Source organism: Oncorhynchus nerka, linkage group LG18 (genome assembly GCF_034236695.1).
Source record: "Oncorhynchus nerka isolate Pitt River linkage group LG18, Oner_Uvic_2.0, whole genome shotgun sequence".
NCBI lineage: Eukaryota > Metazoa > Chordata > Actinopteri > Salmoniformes > Salmonidae > Oncorhynchus > Oncorhynchus nerka.
The window spans coordinates 33,240,975-33,263,870 of record NC_088413.1 but is presented as its reverse complement, the minus strand read 5'-3'; the positions used below and the strand labels follow the sequence as shown (position 1 = coordinate 33,263,870).

At 45.9% G+C, this 22,896-nt stretch overlaps 1 protein-coding gene across 2 annotated transcripts; it reads right to left on the bottom strand.

The window, feature by feature from the left end:
- Nucleotides 1–28: 28 nt before the first annotated feature.
- Nucleotides 29–22,700, bottom strand: LOC115145781 (sarcoplasmic/endoplasmic reticulum calcium ATPase 2-like). Of its 2 annotated transcripts, none has more exons than XM_029687291.2 (23): nucleotides 22,301–22,700; nucleotides 21,391–21,510; nucleotides 21,035–21,052; nucleotides 20,869–20,951; nucleotides 20,490–20,594; nucleotides 20,229–20,367; nucleotides 16,992–17,158; nucleotides 15,989–16,144; nucleotides 15,201–15,342; nucleotides 14,744–14,910; nucleotides 14,444–14,532; nucleotides 13,517–13,619; nucleotides 11,439–11,570; nucleotides 11,165–11,290; nucleotides 10,842–11,063; nucleotides 10,571–10,682; nucleotides 9,852–10,093; nucleotides 9,448–9,668; nucleotides 8,836–9,038; nucleotides 8,603–8,688; nucleotides 8,352–8,485; nucleotides 4,619–4,736; nucleotides 29–2,560 (listed from the first exon to the last, which is right to left on the bottom strand). In XM_029687291.2, the coding sequence occupies exons 2-23, from the start codon at nucleotides 21,506–21,508 to the stop codon at nucleotides 2,252–2,254; spliced, it is 3,192 nt and encodes a 1,063-aa protein (XP_029543151.1). In that variant the 5' UTR covers nucleotides 21,509–21,510; nucleotides 22,301–22,700; the 3' UTR covers nucleotides 29–2,251. The 2 variants fall into 2 exon arrangements, with proteins under 2 accessions (XP_029543151.1, XP_029543152.2); XM_029687292.2 differs by lacking the exon at nucleotides 22,301–22,700 and adding an exon at nucleotides 21,730–21,795.
- Nucleotides 22,701–22,896: the final 196 nt, after the last annotated feature.

The following is a 22,896-nucleotide window of genomic DNA, read 5'->3' as shown; positions in this document are numbered from 1 at the left end:
GTCAAATTAGCAACCACAGAAACGTACATTTAAATTAACAATTTTATTGTTTTCATCCCATAAAGCATTTTCCATATTTCAAATAGCAGTAATGTGGCAGACAGCAATGGAACAATTTACAATAAACAAAATACATTCCCACTTTAATTCAGTCAAAATTAAATGTTGAAAAGAGTTCCAATTACTCCACTCAATGTTTATTCCTTTGAAGTTGTTAATTTAAGAATTATTTTGCTTATTGGTTTCAGATGAAGACAGAGCGCACTGGCAGAACGCTAGTAGAGAAACAGAGATGGAAAGAAAAGAGACCTCTCCTCTCAGCAGCTCTCCCTCATCCCTAATCCCCCTTTTCCACTCCTCTCATTCTTACACCTATTAATGATTTTTATAATAACCCTTTACTACAAAAAAATAATATTGCACCCCTAATTCTTTACAGGCACAGTAGGGGTACTACAGATGCCACAGCGACAATTAATCAGAATTACCGTAGTAGTTATATCAATCATAATAAACAAAAACAATGTTGCAGGGGGGAGTTAGCAAATTTGGTGTGTAGTCAATAAAACACAAGTGTTCCCAGCCCTAACAAACCCACTACTATAGGGGAAGTGGTATTGGTGTCCACATAATCAGACTACACAACTTTGTACCTTTAGTTCGTGGTGTGATGTCACAGTGGCTGTTAAGACTATCAAAACACATGGTCAACTAGTAGAATGGTAGAGTAGCCTAGCTGAAATATGATGCAATTTCTCAGCCCGACAACAATGTCAGAGATGTTGGAGCCTTCCGGAGAGGCAAGTCTACTACTTCTAGGCCTACGTGAGGATTGTGACAGAACTTTAAGGACGCAGCTGAAATCGTGTGGAGGACATCAGAACGAATCTGGTAACGCAAAAAGATGCCAAGCCTGCACCTAAAGCCCATTACTACCCAACCTGGACAGTTCTAGTATAGAGCAACAGTCAGCGTGTTTGAGGAGGATGTGTTTGAGCAAGGCACAGCGCAGAATCGCTAATCTTGATCACATAATGAGTAGTTATTTAGAATGCAAGGTGATTTGGAGATCAGTGATTCTGAGCAGTCCATCTGCAATGTACCAGTAGTCAATCTCAAACATGCATGATGATAAGGAGACAAAAGGGTATGATGTCATAAAGAGTAGCCAACCTTAATCAGAACCATACATGGAGGCAACATCCATTCTGTAGCAAAGAAGTTAGGCATAGAAAAATCTGACACAAATCAAAAAAAGAAAACAATTCCGTGTCGTTAATAAATACGAATAGTGCAGTGAAAACGAACGAAAAATCTTTTACTTTTCAAAATTCAGCTTTGCCAGCCCATAACCCTAAGAAATACACATTAAAGAAGTACTCTGCTGTCCTCTTCTCTAGACAGTTTGATGACACCTAAATTAAATCAAATATTAATTGATTATTGATTGATTTCTGAAGCTGGCTGGAATGTCAGTGTGTGGCCAGTCTGACTGATGCTGGAAGATTCTTCAGCTTTCCCTTTCCATCCAGTCATCCCTCCATTCTCTAGACTGGACTGAAGAAGCTGCTTTCTCTCTATCTTCCCACCTGTCACCTTACAGGTAGAGAAACTGGAATGAAATTAATAAGTACTATCTTATGTTAGAAATCATCTATAGACAGGAATTTACCTTTCAAAATTGAATAAATATGCAGGAGAGAGTTCAAGACACAAGCAACAGCCATATTCGATCAAATCCGCTAAACAAGCTTTCTGGGGAGAAGTTAAATTGAAAAAATAATAAAATAAAACACTCATTCTGAGCGGCCAGAAAGATAGTTTGAATCAACTACAAAGTTGCGTTTCTTCTCTGCTTTGTCCCACATTGTAAAAATGGTGTTGTCAAGGAGCTACGTGAACCCAAACGTGCACTCTTTCTGCACAAGAGGAATGGTATTTTCAAGACCTATTCCGGTAATACGTTAAACCAGGCATGATTAAATAGGACCTTGAGTTTTGTAAAATCCCTCACTTACGGTCAGGGCCCGTATTAAAAAAAGTCAGAGTGCTGAGCTAGGTTGTATCAGCTCCCTCCTCTTCACTCCCTCTCACCGTCTCAGATTGTTCACCTTTCATCCCTGGCTTTATCCCTCTAAAATGTATTGTTTTTAATGTTTTCCTTTCCCTGCACTCCATATTCACCTCAACTTGCTCCCCTATTTATTTTATAGTTCCTTCCCCAAACCCCTCCCACCCCCTCTTCTCCCCTTCACTCATAGAACATGTTAGTAATATCAGAGTCCAGGCTGTAAATCCAGACCAGTAGCGGGAACGACATTAAAACGAACGACCAGGACACGCCCTTGAACGCCCTGCTCACGGCGGCGGTCATGCCCCCTGGCCCTTGACCCCTCCGCCGGCGCTCCCGCTCCTCCTCCTGGCGCTCGACGTTGGTACCCGGCTCGATCCAGTTCCGGGCCAGGAACTTAAGGGCCTCGTCCATGAAGATGACAGGCAGGGACATCTTGAGGACCACAACCCACTGTGGCCATGACAGGGGGCGGATCTGGAACACCACCTGGATGGGAGAGAAGGGAGAAAAGGCAAGGGAGAGAGGGGAGAAGGGATGGGAGAGAGGGGAGAAAAGGCAAGGGAGAGAGGGGAGAAGGCAGGGGAGAGAGGGGAGAAAAGGCAAGGGAGAGAGGGGAGAAAAGGCAAGGGAGAGAGGGGAGAAAAGGCAAGGGAGAGAGGGGAGAAAAGGCAAGGGAGAGAGGGGAGAAAAGGCAAGGGAGAGAGGGGAGAAAAGGCAAGGGAGAGAGGGGAGAAAAGGCAAGGGAGAGAGGGAGAAAAGGCAAAAGGCAAGGGAGAGAGGGGAGAAAAGGCAAGGGAGAGAGGGGAGAAAAGGCAAGGGGAGAGGGGAGAAAAGGCAAGGGAGGGGAGAGGCAGGGGAGAGAGGGGAGAAGGCAGGGAGAGAGGGGAGAAGGCAGGGGAGAGAGGGGAGAAGGCAGGGGAGAGAGGGGAGAAAAGGCAAGGGATGGTTAAACAATGAGATATCGGAGGAGCACAATGTAACACACAGGCACTTCATTGTACAGCAGAGGTCATTTTGGCACTTAAAAAAAAAAAAATTCAGTGAAGTCTTAGTCCCATTTTTTGGGCATTTGAATAATGATTTAGTCTGTCAAAATAATGAAAACAATGGGACCATTTTGGTCAACTAAAATGTCCTTTCATTTTAGTCACATGACATTTGTACTGCCTCATTAACCTATAGTAAATATTAAACATATCACTGACTTCCATGTGCATAAACATACATAACCTTGTCCTACCAAGATATTTTTCTGCATTAGATCATATTCTTCCACAAAGCATAAATAATAATATTATATAAACTCAGCAAAAAAAGAAACATCCTCTCACTGTCAACTGCGTTTGTTTTCAGCAAACTTAACATGTGTAAATATTTGTATGAACATAACAAGATTCAACAACTGAGACATAAACCGAACAAGTTCCACAGACATGTGACCAACAGAAATTGAATAATGTGTCCCTGAACAAAGGACGGGGGGGGTCAGAATCAAAAGTAAGTTCGTAATCTGGTGTGGCCACCAGCTGCATTAAGTACTGCAGTGCATCTCCTACTCATGGACTGCACCAGATTTGCCAGTTCTTGCTGAGAGATTTTACCCCACTCTTCCACCAAGGCACCTGCAAGTCCCCGGACATTTCTGGGGGGGAAATGGCCCTAGCCCTCACCCTCCGTGCCAACAGGTCCCAGACGTGCTCAATGGGATTGAGATCCGGGCGCTTCGCTGGCCATGGCAGAACACTGAAATTCCTGTCTTGCAGGAAATCACACACAGAACGAGCAGTATGGCTGGTGGCATTGTCATGCTGGAGGGTCATGTCAGGTTGAGCCTGCAGGAAGGGTACCACGAGGGAGGAGGATGTCTTCCCTGTAAAGCACAGCGTTGAGATTGCCTGCAATGACAACAAGCGCAATCCGATGATGATGTGACACACTGCCCCAGACCATGACAGACCCTCCACCTCCAAATCGATCCCGCTCCAGAGTACAGGCCTCTGTGTAATCCAACCATCACCCCTGGTGAGACAAAACCGCGACTCATCAGTGAAGAGCACTTTTTGCCAGTCCTGACTGGTCCAGCAACGGTGGGTTTGTGCTCATAGGCTCAAATGTTGTTGCCGGTGAGGACCTGCCTTACAACAGGCCTACAAGCCCTGTCCAGCCTCTCTCAGCCTATTGCGGACAGTCTGAGCACTGGGATTGTGTGTTCCTGGTGTATCTCGGGCAGTTGTTGTTGCCATCCTGTACGTGTCCAGCAGGTGTGATGTTCGGATGTACCGATCCTGTGCAGGTGTTGTTACACGTGGTCTGCCACTGCGAGGACGATCAGCTGTCCGTCCTGTCTCCCTGTAGCGCTGTCTTAAGCATCACCCAGTACGGACATGGCAATTTTTTGCCCTGGCCACATCTGCAGTCCTCATGCCCCCTTGCAGCATGCCTAAGGCACGTTCACGCAGATGAGCAGGGACCCTGGGCATCTTTCTTTTAGTGTTTTTCAGAGTCAGTAGAAAATGTATGCCAGATGAACAAACACACACTTACAGGCAGGGGGTCAACGTAGAGGATGAGGAAGTGGAGCGCCATGGAGAGACAGATAGCTCCCACCAGCCAGGGGTTGGACCAAGGAGGCATCTTCAGCAGGGACTGGTTTTCTGACAGACTGAGGACAAGGACACACACAGTGGAGCTCAGAAAAGGACCAGTACAAACTCATAAGATGCCAATAGAATATTGATATTAACACAGAGCTCTGGATATCAGTACAAAGTCAGATGTCAGTAAAATATCCACACATATACTAAATAAATCGGATAAAAATCTGTACAAATAATCTGCTCAGACCCCAACCAAGGAACATCAAAAGTCGTGCTATAAATTCACAGACAACACAAAGATTCCTTGATGCCCTTCCAGACTCCCTCTGCCTACCAAAGGACGCCAGAGGACAAAAATCCGTTAACCACCTAACTGAGGATCTCAATTTAACCTTGCGCAATACCCTAGATGCAGTTGCACCCCTAAAAACTAAAAAAATGTCTCATAAGAAACTAGCTCCCTGGTACACAGAAAATACCCGAGCTCTGAAGCAAGCTTCCAGAAAATTGGAACGGAAATGGCGCCACACCAAACTGGAAGTCTTCCGACTAGCTTGGAAGGACGGTACCGTGCAGTACCGAAGAGCCCTTACTGCTGCTCGATCATCCTATTTTTCTAACTTAATTGAGGAAAATAAGAACAATCCGAAATTCCTTTTTGATACTGTCGCAAAGCTAACTAAAAAGCAGCATTCCCCAAGAGAGGATGACTTTCACTTTAGCAGTGATAAATTCATGAACTTCTTTGAGGAAAAGATTATGATTATTAGAAAGCAAATTACGGACTCCTCTTTAAACCTGCGTATTCCTCCAAACCTCAGTTTTCCTGAGTCTGCACAACTCTGCCAGGACCTAGGATCAAGAGAGACGCTCAAGTCTTTTAGTACTATATCTCTTGACACAATTATGAAAATAATCATGGCCTCTAAACCTTCAAGCTGCATACTGGACCCTATTCCAACTAAACTACTGAAAGAGCTGCTTCCTGTGCTTGGCCCTCCTATGTTGAACATAATAAACGGCTCTCTATCCACTGGATGTGTACCAAACTCACTAAAAGTGGCAGTAATAAAGCCTCTTGAAAAAGCCAAACCTTGACCCAGAAAATATAAAAAACTATCGGCCTATATCGAATCTTCCATTCCTCTCAAACATTTTAGAGAAGGCTGTTGCACAGCAACTCACTGCCTTCCTGAAGACAAACAATGTATACGAAATGCTTCAGTCTGGTTTTAGACCCCATCATAGCACTGAGACGGCACTTGTGAAGGTGGTAAATTACATTTTAATGGCATCGGACCGAGGCTCTGCATCTGTCCTCGTGCTCCTAGACCTTAGTGTGGCTTTTGATACCATCGATCACCACATTCTTTTGGAGAGATTGGAAACCCAAATTGGTCTACACGGACATGTTCTGGCCTGGTTTAGATCTTATCTGTCGGAAAGATATCAGTTTGTCTCTGTGAATGGTTTGTCCTCTGACAAATCAACTGTAAATTTCGGTGTTCCTCAAGGTTCTGTTTTAGGACCACTATTGTTTTCACTATATATTTTACCTCTTGGGGATGTTATTCGAAAACATAATGTAAACTTTCACTGCTATGCGGATGACACACAGCTGTACATTTCAATGAAACATGGTGAAGCCCCAAAATTGCCCTCGCTAGAAGCATGTGTTTCAGACATAAGGAAGTGGATGGCTGCAAACTTTCTACTATTAAACTCGGACAAAACAGAGATGCTTGTTCTAGGTCCCAAGAAACAAAGAGCTCTTCTGTTGAATCTGACAATTAATCTTAATGGTTGTACAGTCGTCTCAAATAAAACTGAAGGACCTCGGCGTTACTCTGGACCCTGATCTCTTTTGAAGAACATATCAAGACCATTGAGGACAGCTTTCTTCCATCTACGTAACATTGCAAAAATCAGAAACTTTCTGTCCAAAAATGATGCAGAAAAATTAATCCATGCTTTTGTCACTTCTAGGTTAGACTACTGCAATGCTCTATTTTCCGGCTACCCGGATAAAGCACTAAATAAACTTCAGTTAGTGCTAAATACGGCTGCTAGAATCCTGACTAGAACCAAAAAAATTGATCATATTACTCCAGTGCTAGCCTCTCTACACTGGCTTCCTGTCAAAGCAAGGGCTGATTTCAAGGTTTTACTGCTAACCTACAAAGCATTACATGGGTTTGCTCCTACCTATCTCTCTGATTTGGTCCTGCCGTACATACCTACACGTACGCTACGGTCACAAGACGCAGGCCTCCTAATTGTCCCTAGAATTTCTAAGCAAACAGCTGGAGGCAGGGCTTTCTCCTATAGAGCTCCATTTTTATGGAACGGTCTGCCTACCCACGTCAGAGACGCAAACTCGGTCTCAACCTTTAAGTCTTTACTGAAGACTCATCTCTTCAGTGGGTCATATGATTGAGTGTAGTCTGGCCCAGGAGTGGGAAGGTGAACGGAAAGGCTCTGGAGCAACGAACCGCCCTTGCTGTCTCTGCCTGGCCGGTTCCCCTCTTTCCACTGGGATTCTCTGCCTCTAACCCTGTTACGGGGGCTGAGTCACTGGCTTACTGGGGCTCTCTCATGCCGTCCCTGGGTGGGTTGATTCACTGTTGTGGTCAGCCTGTCTGGGTTGGCGCCCCCCCCTTGGGTTGTGCCGTGGCGGAGATCTTTGTGGGCTATACTCGGCCTTGTCTCAGGATGGTGGTTGAAGATATCCCTCTAGTGGTGTGGGGGCTGTGCTTTGGCAAAGTGGGTGGGGTTATATCCTTCCTGTTTGGCCCTGTCCGGGGGTGTCCTCGGATGGGGCCACAGTGTCTCCTGACCCCTCCTGTCTCAGCCTCCAGTATTTATGCTGCAGTAGTTTATGTGTCGGGGGGCTGGGGTCAGTTTGTTATATCTGGAGTACTTCTCCTGTCCTATTCGGTGTCCTGTGTGAATCTAAGTGTGCATTCTCTAATTCTCTCCTTCTCTCTTTCTTTCTCTCTCTCGGAGGACCTGAGCCCTAGGACCATGCCCCAGGACTACCTGACATGATGACTCCTTGCTGTCCCCAGTCCACCTGACTGTGCTGCTGCTCCAGTTTCAACTCTTCTGCCTTATTATTATTCGACCATGCTGGTCATTTATGAACATTTGAACATCTTGGTCATGTTCTGTTATAATCTCTACCCGGCACAGCCAGAAGAGGACTGGCCACCCCACATAGCCTGGTTCCTCTCTAGGTTTCTTCCTAGGTTTTGGCCTTTCTAGGGAGTTTTTCCTAGCCACCGTGCTTTTACACCTGCATTGTTTGCTGTTTGGGGTTTTAGGCTGGGTTTCTGTACAGCACTTTGAGATATCAGCTGATGTACGAAGGGCTAAATAAATACATTTGATTTGATTTGTACTCTATTGAATAGGCATGCATATCATGATCTTTTTTGTGTGTTTAATTTGACGTAAACATTTATGTCTGATTGAAAAGAGCAAAGGTGGACTACAAATGCAATAGAACTGAATGAACCGTACAGTCAATATTCATACATGTAGAATGTACTGTGACTAATAAATAGAAATGTTATTGTACGAGAACTAAACCTGTTCTGTGTCGCGTCACAAATAATAATCTCTGTGACCGATGCTAAGTACCGCAAGGAATTGTGGGAGTTGCAGTTTTAGTAGCGTACCTGTTGAGGGCGTTACACATCTCTATGGTAACGAGCACGGACAGGGCCATGGTCATGGGGTAGGGCGACTCGAACACTGAGCACTGCACCCCCGCAAACTCCCCGTGGCCTTCACTGCACTGTAGATAGTGGGACTGAGAGGAGGAGAGAAAATAGAGCAAAACATTTTTTTTTAAAGAGCGAGATGGGCAGTGAGTGAGAGGTCAGAGACGTTAAAGTAAGAGAAGTGAGAGAGAGGGACGTGTTCTTACCAGTTGGTAGAAGGAGAGTTTGGGTCCGTCGTGTGCTGCCATGAACCACCAGGCAGCAGCTCCTACTGTGGCCGCTCCCACGTAGCCTGAGAGAGAAGTCAAAGGTTAGATGTGTATATTCTAGAATCCCATCTGATATTGTGACGTAAAAATACAAAAACCCTGTCTGTTCATAATCTATAGCCTCACAATGTGGTGTCTGCCATAGATATAGATATAATAGATTTACTCACATCCGACAATGAGGTATCTGCAGAAGAGCCAGCTGGAGATGAGTGGTTCCTTGGGGGAGCGCGGGGGGCGGGACATGATGTCCAGGTCAGGGGGGTTGAAGCCCAGGGCGGTGGCCGGGAAGCCGTCGGTCACCAGGTTGACCCACAGCAACTGGACTGGGATCAGGGCCTCGGGCATGCCCAGCGCAGCCGTCATGAAAATACTGGAGGGGAGAGGGTCAGCGTGAGGGAGGGATACAACACAATAATTCAGAAATCCTCTTTCACTGTCCCAGACTACTATTTTCCCTCAAATTAATCCCTTCAACCATCCCTCCTTTAAAATGTTCCTTCTCCCTATTGTCACCTGACCTAAAGAGTACTCCTCTCCTAAATGTCCACCACTGTTCTGTTATTCTTCCCCTTTATTTATAACCGTAACCCCACCATCCTCTCTCCCTCCCCCGTTTCCATCCCCCTCTCCACACCATACAACCTCTCCTATAAACGGTTTCATTTTGTTATAGATGGCTTTCCCTTCCTCTCCTCTAATCCATCCCTCTCCTCTAATCCATCCCTCTCCTCTAATCCATCCCTCTCCTCTAATCCATCCCTCTCGTCCCCAATCCTCACCAGACAACCTCTCCTATGTTGGAAGAGATGAGGTATCGTATGAACTGTTTCATGTTGTTGTAGATGGCTCTGCCCTCTTCTACAGCCGCTACGATGGTAGAGAAGTTATCATCAGCTAAGATCATCTCGGAGGCGGACTTGGCCACAGCCGTGCCTGAACCCATGGCGATACCGATCTCTGCCTTCTTCAGGGCTGGCGCGTCATTTACTCCATCACCAGTCTGGGGGAGAGTGGGATGGAGGGGGTCAAGAACAGGCGATGAGTCAAAACAAGGGAGGAAACGCATGAAAGGCCCCACACAATGCAAACATGCCTTTAAGTGTCACAAAGTAGAGCCCTAGACAGGGACACTGTTGCCAGAGATACACACACACACAAACACACTCACACAGCCCCCCCTCACCATGGCTGTGATGTCATCAAGGCTCTGTAGGTACTCCACGATGCGGCTCTTGTGTGTGGGTTCCACGCGGGCGAAGCAGCGTCCGGTACGACAGGCCTGCCTCTGGAGGTGGGGGGGCAGCTCGTCAAACTCCCTCCCAGTCAGGCCCCCTGAGAACGGGTCGTCCCTGCCCGCCTCCTCCTCCTCCTCCGTGATGATGCCCACGCGACGACAGATGGACATGGCCGTGCCCTTGTTGTCACCTGGGGGGGGATGTGAGTTTAGAGGCAAAACGTTAGAGATGACACCCAGCAGGCAAAACGGTTTGAAATTGCGTTATTAGGCAGATACCAGTATCGTGATACTCGATAGTGTCGTGGCAAGTAATCTAAACACAAAGCGGATTTAACTTAGAGGAAAAAAAATCCATAATGTCACATTTATTTAATTTCCCAAGTTAAAGCAAACAATATTTGACATACAGCAGCTTTTTAAAGGACAAAAAAAGTTTAGTCTGCATCGGGTTTTCATTTTTGCCATTGAAAAGAATATTGCAATACTGCTATCGTCCCGGCCTTTCACGTTATAATATCATTTTAAGGTAGACGAGTGGGAGGCTAGAAATTCTGTTCAGTTGACTTTATTGAATCCCCTCAGATTATGTGTCTTGCATCTCCCCATCCAACAAACATGTATCACAACACAACAAACAGAGGGAGTGTGTGCGAGGTGTGTCATACCCGTGATCATGATGACCCGGATGCCAGCCTGTCGACACATGCGGACCGCACCAAGTACTTCCTTCCTGGGGGGGTCCAGCATCCCCACGCAGCCCACGAAGGTCAGGTCCGACTGGGGGGACATTGTTGTTTATTTAACGCTAATCAAATAAAACCGTATTTGAAGTGCCTTTAAAATCCACAACACACTTTATAGTCAAAAATCAATAAAAGAGATTCAGAAAAAGTGCATAATAACACAAAGGATGAAATAATCCTAAAAATCACTCACCTCGTAGTCGGCGAAGGTAGCCGAGTTCTCCAGGTTGAGGGAGCGTATCTCGGGGGGTGAGTCCCGGGTCGCCATGGCGAGGCATCGGAGGGTGTCCCGCCCTGTGGCCCACTCCCTGACGGTCCCCTGGAGCTGCTCCCGCCCCGCTGGTGTCATGGGCACCCGCGCGCCCCCGTTCACCCGGATCCAACGGCAGCGCTCCAGCACGCTCTCCGGAGCTCCCTGGGAGAGAGAAGACAAGTTGATACAAAGTGAGGAGAGTGATAGAGAAAGAAACGCGTAAGGAACAGAAACGACAAGAACAGAGAGAGGAGAGAGCTGACCTTGACAAACATCTTGGCCCCCGTGGCAGAGCGGCTGAGCTTGTTGGGAGAACAGAACACTGACATGGACTTCCTGTCACGAGAGAACTCCAACGTCAACTCCTTCCTCATCAACTGTTTAATCACCTGATGGAGAGGATAGAGGGAGGGAGAGAGGATATATCATTCAATCATCCTGCCAGGAGGTAAATTAGGTCAGCACGTCTCAAAATGGTACACACAGATTTTTTCAAAAGCACGGACACAGATTTTAAAATTTATTTTAGACACACACCGAGCAGCAGGCAGTAGCTCTCTCGACAGCGGACAGTCCTCGGAGGTCTGTGTCGAACACGTTCATCTTCTCCACCAGACAGCACAGAGCCGTCTCTGTGGCTTCGCCTACCTTCTCATACACACCCTTAGACTGGGGGGGGACACACACCCACAGGTTAAGGGTCAGCAAGGATATTATTTGAATGTATTATTCCAAACAGATGCTACTGGACTGGAACAAAAAAAGTAGCTCTCCAGGACTAGAACTAAGAAGTGTCTGTCCATGTACATTTGTATGTATCATGGCGTGCAGGGCAGTGGTTATATATGGTGTGCTGTGCAGGGCAGTGGTTATATATGGTGTGCAGGGCAGAGCAGTGGTTATATATGGTGTGCTGGGCAGAGCAGTGGTTATATATGGTGTGCTGTGCAGGGCAGTGGTTATATATGGTGTGCTGTGCAGGGCAGTGGTTATATATGGTGTGCTGTGCAGGGCAGTGGTTATATATGGTGTGCTGTGCAGGGCAGGGGTTATATATGGTGTGCAGGGCAGAGCAGGGGTTATATATGGTGTGCAGAGCAGGGGCTATGGTTTGCAGGGCAGAGCAGAGCAGGGGCTATGGTGTGCAGGGCAGGGCTATGGTGTGCAGGGCAGGGGCTATGGTGTGCAGGGCAGGGGCTATGGTGTGCAGGGCAGGGGCTATGGTGTGCAGGGCAGAGCAGAGCAGGGGCTATGGTGTGCAGGGCAGGGGCTATGGTGTGCAGGGCAGGGGCTATGGTGTGCAGTGTAGTGGTTATGGTGTGCAGGGCAGGGCAGGGGTTATGTGTGCAGTGTAGTAGTTATGGTGTGCAGGGCAGTGGTTATATGGTGTGCAGGGCAGTGGTTGTATGGTGTGCAGGGCAGTGGTTGTATGGTGTGCAGGGCAGTGGTTGTATGGTGTGCATGGCAGTGGTTGTATGGTGTGCATGGCAGTGGTTGTATGGTGTGCATGGCAGTGGTTGTATGGTGTGTAGTGTAGTAGTTATGGTGTGCATGGCAGGGGTTATGGTGTGTAGTGGTTATGGTGTGTAGTGTAGTAGTTGTGGTGTGCATGGCAGGGCAGGGGTTATGGTGTGTAGTGTAGTAGTTATGGAGTGCATGGCAGGGCAGGGGTTATGGTGTGTAGTGGTTATGGTGTGTATGGTAGGGCAGGGGTTATGGTGTGTAGTGGTTATGGTGTGCATGGCAGGGGTTATGGTGTGCAGGGCAGGGGTTATGGTGTGCAGTGTAGTAGTTATGGTGTGCAGGGCAGTGGTTGTATGGTGTGCAGGGCAGTGGTTGTATGGTGTGCAGGGCAGTGGTTGTATGGTGTGCAGGGCAGTGGTTATATAGTGTGCAGGGCAGTGGTTATATAGTGTGCAGGGCAGTGGTTATATGGTGGGCAGGGGTTATGGTGTGTAGTGTAGTAGTTATGGTGTGCATGGCAGGGCAGGGGTTATGGTGTGTAGTGTAGTAGTTATGGTGTGCATGGCAGGGGTTATGGTGTGTAGTGTAGTAGTTATGGTGTGTAGTGTAGTGGTTATGGTGTGTAGTGTAGTAGTTGTGGTGTGCATGGCAGGGCAGGGGTTATGGTGTGTAGTGGTTATGGTGTGTAGTGTAGTAGTTGTGGTGTGCATGGCAGGGCAGGGGTTATGGTGTGTAGTGTAGTAGTTATGGAGTGCATGGCAGGGCAGGGGTTATGGTGTGTATGGTAGGGCAGGGGTTATGGTGTGTAGTGTAGTAGTTGTGGTGTGCATGGCAGGGCAGGGGTTATGGTGGTAGTGTAGTGGTTATGGTGTGCATGGCAGGGCAGGGGTTATGGTGTGTAGTGGTTATGGTGTGTAGTGTAGTAGTTATGGTGTGCATAGCAGGGCAGGGGTTATGGTGTGTAGTGTAGTAGTTATGGTGTGTAGTGTAGTGGTTATGGTGTGCATGGCAGGGCAGGGGTTATGGTGTGCAGGGCAGGGGTTATGGTGTGTAGTGGTTATGGTGTGCATGGCAGGGCAGCGGTTATGGTGTGTAGTGTAGTGGTTATGGTGTGCAGTGCAGTGAGCAAAGTGGGCTGGCACTGTTCTCACCTCGTTGTAGTCCAGAGAGGAGTCGTTACACAGAGCACAGATAGAGGCCATCTCCACCAGGCCCTCATACTGACTACACTTCACTATCGTCTCATCCTTATACCTGGGGAAGAGAGAGAGAGTGAGAGAGAGAGAGAGGACAAGGAGAAGAGAGTTAAAGGTGGATATGGAAGATGACATGGGGAGAGATAAGAGGGAGAGAGGGTAAGAGGGTAAGAGAGAAAGGGGAAAGATAGAGTGAGAAGTAAGGGATTGTGAAAAGCCAGAAGAGGGTGGGAAAATCAGACCAGAGAAAGAAAGAAGTAGAGGGGAACTAAATGTTAGAAAGATAAAATTTCTCAGCATCTTAAAGGTCCAGTGCAATCAGAAACGTGATTCATCTGTAATATATATATTTCCACACTGAGGTTGAAATAAAACAGAACTTGTGAAAAATGATCATGTCCAATTGACAAGACTAACTAAAATTTCAGCCTATTTTGGTGGGATAGAGTTTTGGCCAGCCTGGTGACATCACCAGGCAGTAAATTAGTTATTAGACCAATAAGAAAGAGTTCCAAACCCCTCTGCCAATAACAGGTAGTTTTCAGTTTTCCCCTCCCCACTCAGACAGTCCTAGCAAAATTGGGGATGAGTGATTCGTCATGACATCTAGTGCTTTCAAGACAACTGGAAACTCCAAAGAAACACGGTCAAATCATGACCTCCCTGATCTTCAGGTCAGAATTTCAGAGCTCTAGAAAGATGAGTTTCTGGCATGGAATTTCATGTTGGATGACCATTCAAAGCTATTTTTCCCGGTCGGGGCTCGTTTTGTTCCCGAGTTCCCCGATGTCTTGAACGGACTGAAGTCCGATATTTCCAAGTTCCCAGTTGTTTTGAACATGGCAATCATCAGTTAAGGGTTAAAAGGTTAAAGGCACTCACACTTCCCCTTCCGGGGCGTAAGTCGATCCGGTCACCGAAAACTCACTCAGGGCGCATCGCTCCCCTGACACACTGTCCACAACAAATATCTACACACACATGCAGATACAGACAGACCGGGTTAGAAAATACACCCTCATTGTCACAATCAGTTAGGTTAGGTCAGCATCAGGCTGAGTGTCTGTCAATCAACATGACAAACCATTCCACTTTCAGGTCAGCTCCAGGGAACCAAAAGTGGTTACTCATCGCCTATCTCCATTTTTCCCCCCTCTCTCTCTCCCTCCCTCCCTCTCTCACCCGGTGGACAGACATCTGGTTGGTGGTGAGGGTGCCAGTCTTGTCGGAGCAGATGACAGAGGTGCAGCCCAAGGTCTCCACAGAGGGCAGACTGCGGACGATGGCATTCTTCCGAGCCATGCGTCTGGTCCCCAGAGCCAGGCAGGTGGTGATCACAGCGGGTAGGCCTGTGGGCGAGCAAGATTGAATAGGGTGAAGGGACAGTTAAATATATGGTTCCATAATGGTTCTTCCGAGTCATGTAACAAAAGTACACTGGCTGATCAATCTATTTATCGAGTTAAGAGCCTACATGGACACAGAGAGGAGCTGTCTTGAGAGAATTCATTTTGGTTTAGATTGCTCAGAATAGAATAGAATTGACTCATGCTCTACTTTGTGTGTGTCACATGGAGGCAGAGAAGGAAATAAGAGAAGAGAGATAGGAAAGAGAGAGGTGGTTGGTCCCACAACGTACCCTCAGGGATGGCAGCTACAGCCAGTGCCACAGCGATCTTGAAGTAGTAAACAGCCCCTCTGAGCCAGCTGCCACCGTGGACCGGGTCATTGAAATGGCCCACGTTGATACCCCACACTGCCACACAGATCACTGTGATCACCTAGAGGGAGAGAGGGAGCCTGTCATCACAACACTGCCACACAGATCACCTAGAGGGAGAGAGGGAGCCTGTTATCACAACACTGCCACACAGATCACTGTGATCACCTAGAGGGAGGGAGAGAGCCTGTCATCACAACACTGCCACACAGATCACCTAGAGGGAGAGAGGGAGCCTGTTATCACAACACTGCCACACAGATCACCTAGAGGGAGAGAGGGAGCCTGTTATCACAACACTGCCACACAGATCACTGTGATCACCTAGAGGGAGAGAGGGAGCCTGTTATCACAACACTGCCACACAGATCACTGTGATCACCTAGAGGGAGGGAGAGAGCCTGTCATCACAACACTGCCACACAGATCACCTAGAGGGAGAGAGGGAGCCTGTTATCACAACACTGCCACACAGATCACTGTGATCACCTAGAGGGAGGGAGAGAGCCTGTTATCACAACACTGCCACACAGATCACTGTGATCACCTAGAGGGAGGGAGAGAGCCTGTAATCACAACACTGCCACTCACAATTTTTTAAAACATTTTTATTTTATTTAACTAGGAAAGTCAGTTAAGGAACAATACAGCTGACAGATTAAATTAAATGAATGAGGAAAAGAAAGAGGGAAGGAAAGTCCTTGTACCTTGGACAGCTGTTCTCCAAACTGGTCCAGTTTCTGCTGCAGGGGTGTTCTCTCTGGGTCTGTAGCAGCCATCTCGTCGCGAATCTTCCCGATCTCAGTCTGCACCCCTGTAGCTACCACCACGCCTATAGCCCTGCCCGCCGCAATGTTGGTGCCCTGGAAGAACAATGATACAAAGCAATGTGTTGGTACACTCTTAACAACAACAGGAGTTTGATCTGAAAAGCAGCATACTTTTCCAGATCAAATAGAAACACGAGTCAAGAGAAGAAAAAAAATAACATGGGGATTACAGTCAACACAAGAGCAGAAAGACGTCTTTTCAACCAGAAATACACACTGTATTTTCAACATTTTGTCAAAGACATTTAAAACCACAAAGAAGTGTTTCCAACGTCTTGTGCTCATTGGGTAGATATATTATAAATCACAAATTGTGTTCTGACTATGTAGGTGGCGTGGGGTCAACAACATGCATCTCACACATTCGGTATCGTTTAGTGATATACAGAACAGAATCCGTATGTGGGGGTAGGTCTAGTACCAACACAGCCCTCGATGGTCCAGTTCGATGGCTCCACTATCAGTACATTGACCTGGAAGACAGTGGTCTTGAAGCTCGTTCACCTGGCTCTTCAGAAGTGCATGAGGAGCACTTTAGTAGGTTACATCACGCAGTATATTGTGTGTTTTTGTACGTGTCCTGTGCAAACAATGCGAGTGATGTTTTATTCAACAAACGGTTGAGTCACACCTTCAACACTCACATCAAAGCATCACAGTGCGCACACACACACAGTCCTGAGTTCTGGTTCCTCTCTCACACCATATCTCCCATTAGATCAATAAAACACACACACACACACACTCGCTCTCCCACACTTACACAAACAAATGTGCACCTTTTAGCTTGATGCCTTAATCCCACGTGCTGTGCTGGTCTATTTCTAATCAGATAATGACCCCCCCCCACCACCACACACTCTCTCTCCCACCCACTTACAGAGAACAGCATGTTTTTCTTGTCCTGGTTGACGGCTCGCGGGTCAGGCACTGGGTCTGTGTGTTTGATCACAGACACCGACTCCCCCGTCAGGATGGACTGGTCCACTCGCAGTGTGGTGGAGCGGATGGAGGTCAGCCGGATGTCTGCTGGGACTTTATCACCCACTGGGGGAAAAAGGGGCGGAACAGGGAGGTGATGGTTCAAGTCTTACATTGCAGAAATATGTGGACACCCCTTCAAATTAGTGGATTTGGCTAGATCAGCCACACCCATTGCTGACAGGAGTATAAAATTGAGCACATGCCATGCAATCTCCATAGACAAACATTGGCAGTTGAATGGCCCATACTGAAGAGCTCAGTGACTTTCAACGTGGCACCGTCATGGGATGCCACCTTTCCAACAAGTCAGTCTGTCAAATTTCTCCTCTGCTAGAGCTGCCCCAGTCAACTGTAAGCAAACAGACACCTCACAAGTCCTCAACTGGCAGCTTCATTAAATAGTACCCGCAAAACACCAGTCTCAACATCAGTGAAGAGGCGAGCAGGATGCTGACCTTCTAGGCAGAGTAGCAAAGAAAAAGCCATATCTCAGACTGGCCAATAAAAATAAAAGATTAAGATGAGCAAAAGAACATAGAGCATGGACAGAGGAACTCTGCCTAGTAGGCCAGCATCCCGGAGTCACCTCTTCACTGTTGACTTTCAGAATGGTGTATTGCGGTACTATTTAATGAAGCTGCCAGTTAAGGACTTGTGAGGCATCTGTTTCTCAAACTAGACATCCTAATGTACTTGTCCTCTTGCTCAGTTGTGCACTGAGGCCTCCCACTCCTCGTTCTATTCTGGTTAGAGCCAGTTTGCGCTGTTCTGTGAAGGGAGTAGTACACAGCTTTGTACGAGATCTTCAGTTTCTTGGCAAGATCTCACATGGAATAGCCTTTATTTCTCAGAACAAGAATAGACTGATGCGTTTCAGAAGAACGTTTTTTGTTTCTGGCCATTTTGAGCCTGTAATTGAACCCACAAATGCTGATGCTCCAGATACTCAACTAGTCTAAAGGAGGCCAGTTTTATTGCTTCTTTAATTAGCACAGCAGCTTTCAGCTGTGCTAACATAATTGCAAAAGGGTTTTCTAATGATAAATTAGCCTTTTAAAATGATAAACTTGGATGAACTAATACAACGTGCCATTGGAACACAGTAGTGATGGTTTCTGATAATGGGCTTTTGTACGCCTACGTAGATATTCCATAAAATAATCAGCCGTTTCCAGCTACAATAGTTATTTACAACATTAACAATGTCTACACTGTAATTCTGACCAATTTGATGTTATTTTAAATAAATAAGGGATTTTCTTTCAAAAACAAGGACATTTCTAAGTGACCCCAAACTTTTGAATGGTAGTGTATGTAAAACATACTTGGTAGCAGTTTAAAAAAGGTGAGTGGACATCCTCCCTTTATAGTGGACCTTTGTCCAGCTACTGTATTTAAAACAAGTTGTTTCAACTTGTGTATATTTCCACATCAAAGCCATGCAATTTCTTAGAACAATGTAGAAGGCAAACAGGGTCAAGTTAACATACTGAATTTAGCAAAGATGGGACAGGTCTACATTTTGTTATTTAGTTTCTGTAAGCTGTTTAACAAACTATAATGGACTAACATTGGAATTGGAGTTGATTCCAAGGCAATACATAAAAGACCGTAAATACACAACTTAAAGCAACCACATATTTCGGCATGGAGCACGTTTCTGATTGGCCAGTGAGGGGCCAAGTCGACACACCCTAAACTTGTTTATTCATAAAAACCCAGCCCTTTCGCTCCCATGCCAGCAAACAGCGTCGATAATTATGGTTGTGATAATAGCAAAAATATTTGACACCGCCAGCGCTTAGATTGACCGTTGTGTTAAGTTTGTTCTAATACAACCCATATTATAATACAACCCATACTAAACTAAAGCCCATAGACTTATCATCTTATTTCCACACAACTGCTGTTTTGTTTATTTATGACCTGTCAATCAACCAAATTCATTGATAAACATCTCAAACCCTGCAAGATCATTGGCTCAGAGGGATAGACAGGCAGTGATGTGATGATTGATGCGATAAACAGTGTGTTATGTTTTTTTTTAAACAATCCTCAATGGATGATTCCCAAATGGCACTCTATTCCCTAGCTCTGGTCAAAAATAGCGCACTATAAAAGGGAATAGGGTGCCATTTGGGATGCATCCCCCAGTGTTCCGCTGTGTAAACTGTGATTGGTGTCACAAAGTTCCCATGCTCTTTAAGCCAAACATCGCCACTGTGAATCTCTCGGAGTCACACACAAATAAAAAACACACTCAAATCCCATTTCCTCTGTTACTTCTTTGAAGCTCTAAGAATAGAAACGGAGCGCCTTGAGGATTCGACAATTGGGGCGGTCTTAACCCTTTGAACTGTGTTGTCGCTAAAAGTCACACAGAAATTTGAAACTGACCCCCAAACCGCATTTTCAGTCAGATATCTGTAAAAAGTTTAATTGAGAAAATATTTGGAAAAGGTTAGCGTCGCTGAACCAGTCTGGCCTCATTCCCAGAGCTTATCAAGATGCAGGGATATTGGGTATTGTAGGCCTCTTCGGTTATCACATCAACTGACAGCACCTTGATTAAATTATTAATTTCCCATAAAACCTTTCTTTGATTTCCATGATGATGCGAGAGGGCAAATATCCAACCCATACAGATAAAAACATGTCAAGGGTACCTAAAAAATATATTTTGGGAAATTTAAACAACTCGGTCAATAATAGAACACTTTGGGTATGGGATTTACTAAATGGGTATGGGATTTACTAAATGGGTATGGGATTTACTAAATGGGTATGGGATTTGTAGTTTCTGTTTCCCCCTACACACCTGCCACCTTCGCTGTGTCTCCACTCCCCAGGTACAATGTATAGTACACTAGGGACCTTTCAGGAGTTAGAGAATTTGTAGTTTTTTCCCCTACCTGCTATAGTACCTCAATATCATAAGTGTTTTTTTGGGAGAGTTGCTGTTCTTCTTTCCATTATTGGAGGACTTCTAATATAAAGAACACTTAGGCCCCAAGACTAGAGGATGGTGGGATTTTTCTGCCTACCTGCTATAGTACCTCAACAATGTTATCAGTTACAGTGTAGAACACTGTGGTCCCTAGAGGACTCTGGGATTTGTAGTTGTTCTGCCTACCTGCCACCTCCACTATGTCCCCAGGTACGAGGTCCTTAGCCCGGACCCTCTGGACACTCTTCCTGTCCTGTCGGTACACCTTCCCCATCTCAGGCTCATACTCCTTCAGCGCCTCAATCGCGTTCTCAGCATTACGCTCCTGGAAACACACACGTGAATGAACACACATCGTCACACATTAATAAACTTGTTTATGCATGAACACACACACACTTAGGAAGGAACATACACTAATGCAACATGTCAAAACACTGACTTTACCTGCCACACCCCAACGATAGCGTTGGCGATGAGGATGAGGAGGATGACGAAGGGTTCCACGAAGGCTGTGATGGTCCCCTCTCCTTCCTCGAACCAGGCAAGAGTCTTGTCAGAAGAGAGAGAGAGAAGAGAGAGGTTAAAGAGGAACTTGTTTTCAACAACCAAGAGAGTATGTGACAGAGATGGTAATACTGTGAGGACATAAAGAGTGAATAGTAATGCTCAGAGCAAAATATTGAAATAGCTATAAACATATGTCTGACTGGCTTTGGGTAGGCTGTAACTTAGCCATATACAGTAAAGCTACAGTATTTACGATAGTGTTTGTTCAGGTTGTCTTTGTGTGTGTGTGTGTGTGTGTGTGTGTGTGTGTTCTTACGAAGGAGATGCAGGCAGCCAGCAGAAGAATCCGAACCAACAGATCCTCAAACTGTTCCAGGACCAGCTCCCATAGCGACTTCCCTGGAAACACAGATATGGAAAGAATGTAAATGCAGGGGACAGAGAGAGAGAGCGACCGGAGAGAGAGATAATGAACATCTTACCTTCTTCTGCCGGTAACTCTGCATCATGGAGTTCAGAAATCCAGAGAGAAAGAGAGATTGTTATAAACATAGTAATAACATTATCAGCCATCATCAATATCATCATCACATTACTAAACATAGGCCTAACTTGGGTGTCATTACTTTGTAATAATCATTGAAACAATTGAATACTGGTGAGAGTAAAAGGGGTCAATGGTTAAGGATTAGGAGTGAAGGGTTTGGGCTGTATCCCAAATGGCACCTATTCTCTACATTGGTTAAAAAAAAAAATAGTGAACTGAGTCCTATAGGCGCTGGTCAAAAGCAGTGCACTACATAGGTAAGTGTCATTTAGGTCACGAACTAGGACATACCGTTTGGGCCCCATCTCTCCTTGCTCTTCCTCAGCTGTTCACAGCTCAGGCCTGTCGACTCATTCACACAGAAATACCCCAACACCTCCTCGACGGTCTTAGTATGGGCATTGTCCATCCCTGAAGGAGAGCGGGATAGAGACGGGGGGAGTCAAAGGGAGAGAGTGTGACGGTGGATACACAACACATCAGTAGGCCTACATAACATTAACTCTTAACTAGTGAAAATAAAATGGAGGGGGGGGGGGGATTATTGTGTACTCTCCATTCTATTCATGATCTCACTGCACTGAATGAAACATGACCACAATATGGTGACCGACTTGATGCTGTAAATACCGATAATGTTGAGACCGAGATAACCGCCTGGGGACATTACAAAACGAGCCTAGATAGTGAATCAGATGCACCTGTTGCATGTAAATTAGGTTGATTTACAGCACCTGTTCAGGAGGAGGTTCAACACATGACACAATAAACTTCGTAACATCATAATATACTGGAACCGTGAATTCTCCGTCACGTTGTGCTAAATGCACCTATCGATGGTTCGAAGATGATACAATGTCAGAATCTCAGAATGTTACCGACAGAATCATCTTCGCAGCATCCGACGCAGAGCTCAAGTGAGCACGCAGACACGGGTCAAGTGGTTGTCAACCACTCTCACATTATTTTACAAATAAAATAAAAGCAATGAATGTCGTGTGTTTGTTGACATACAACGATAAAGTCTTGTTGACGAGCTTTTAAATATCTGCATTGAAGGTAAATGTCCTACTTATAGGCCGAGCCGCTGCGACGCCTTCAATATGCTAACATTTGCTAACTGGCGTTCTCAGAATCGGTACCTAGCGAATAATCCTGTTTGCACGGGACGTTTACGCTCAATTCATTTAGGGAGACTTACCAGTACACTACGTATCCCGGTATTGCGTTGACTAACAACTAATTCCGAAACGTTGAGTAAATAACACAATATCAAAACAAATAGGATTAGAAAACCACAAAAAGAAAACGGTAATTCCCACGACGAATTGAGAAATCGATCTAACGTTACATTAACTGCCTGACTATCTCTCCCACTGAATCACTAGCTAACGTTACGTCCTGGAAAATTATAAGGAAGGCATTTTCAGAGAATAACAGTAATTTTCTTCCGGTACAACTAAGATTTGTTGGAGCCGTATTCCCCTACTTTTATATTTGATTACAACACCGATGTCGTGCGCTTTAATCCACCCGCTATGTCACAGCTATCTAAATAGCCGTCCCTTTATTTAATGCTAGGCCACAGAATTACAGTTGTGCATCAGTGGCAGAAATCGTAGGAGCAGAAGTTAGGCCAATTAGAGACCTGGGATTTAGACTGAATTGGCTGTACAGCGAATCACATTGCAGCAACTTCTATAAACCCGCCTACCAGTGATTTGCTGCAGGAGGGTGGAACCCCAACCTTGCCCTTGGCTCAGTGCTTGACCAATGAACGTGCTGTGCGACAGTCGT

Coding starts and splice junctions, on each gene's coding strand:
- LOC115145781 (XM_029687292.2), bottom strand. CDS start 21,766: ATGTCCCCAGGCGGTTATCTCGGTCTCAACATTATCG. Junction 15,343..15,988: donor TTGGAGAACAGCTGTCCAAG/GTACAAGGACTT, acceptor CTCTCCCTCTAG/GTGATCACAGTGATCTGTGT. Junction 8,486..8,602: donor AACTCTCCTTCTACCAACTG/GTAAGAACACGT, acceptor TCCTCCTCTCAG/TCCCACTATCTACAGTGCAG.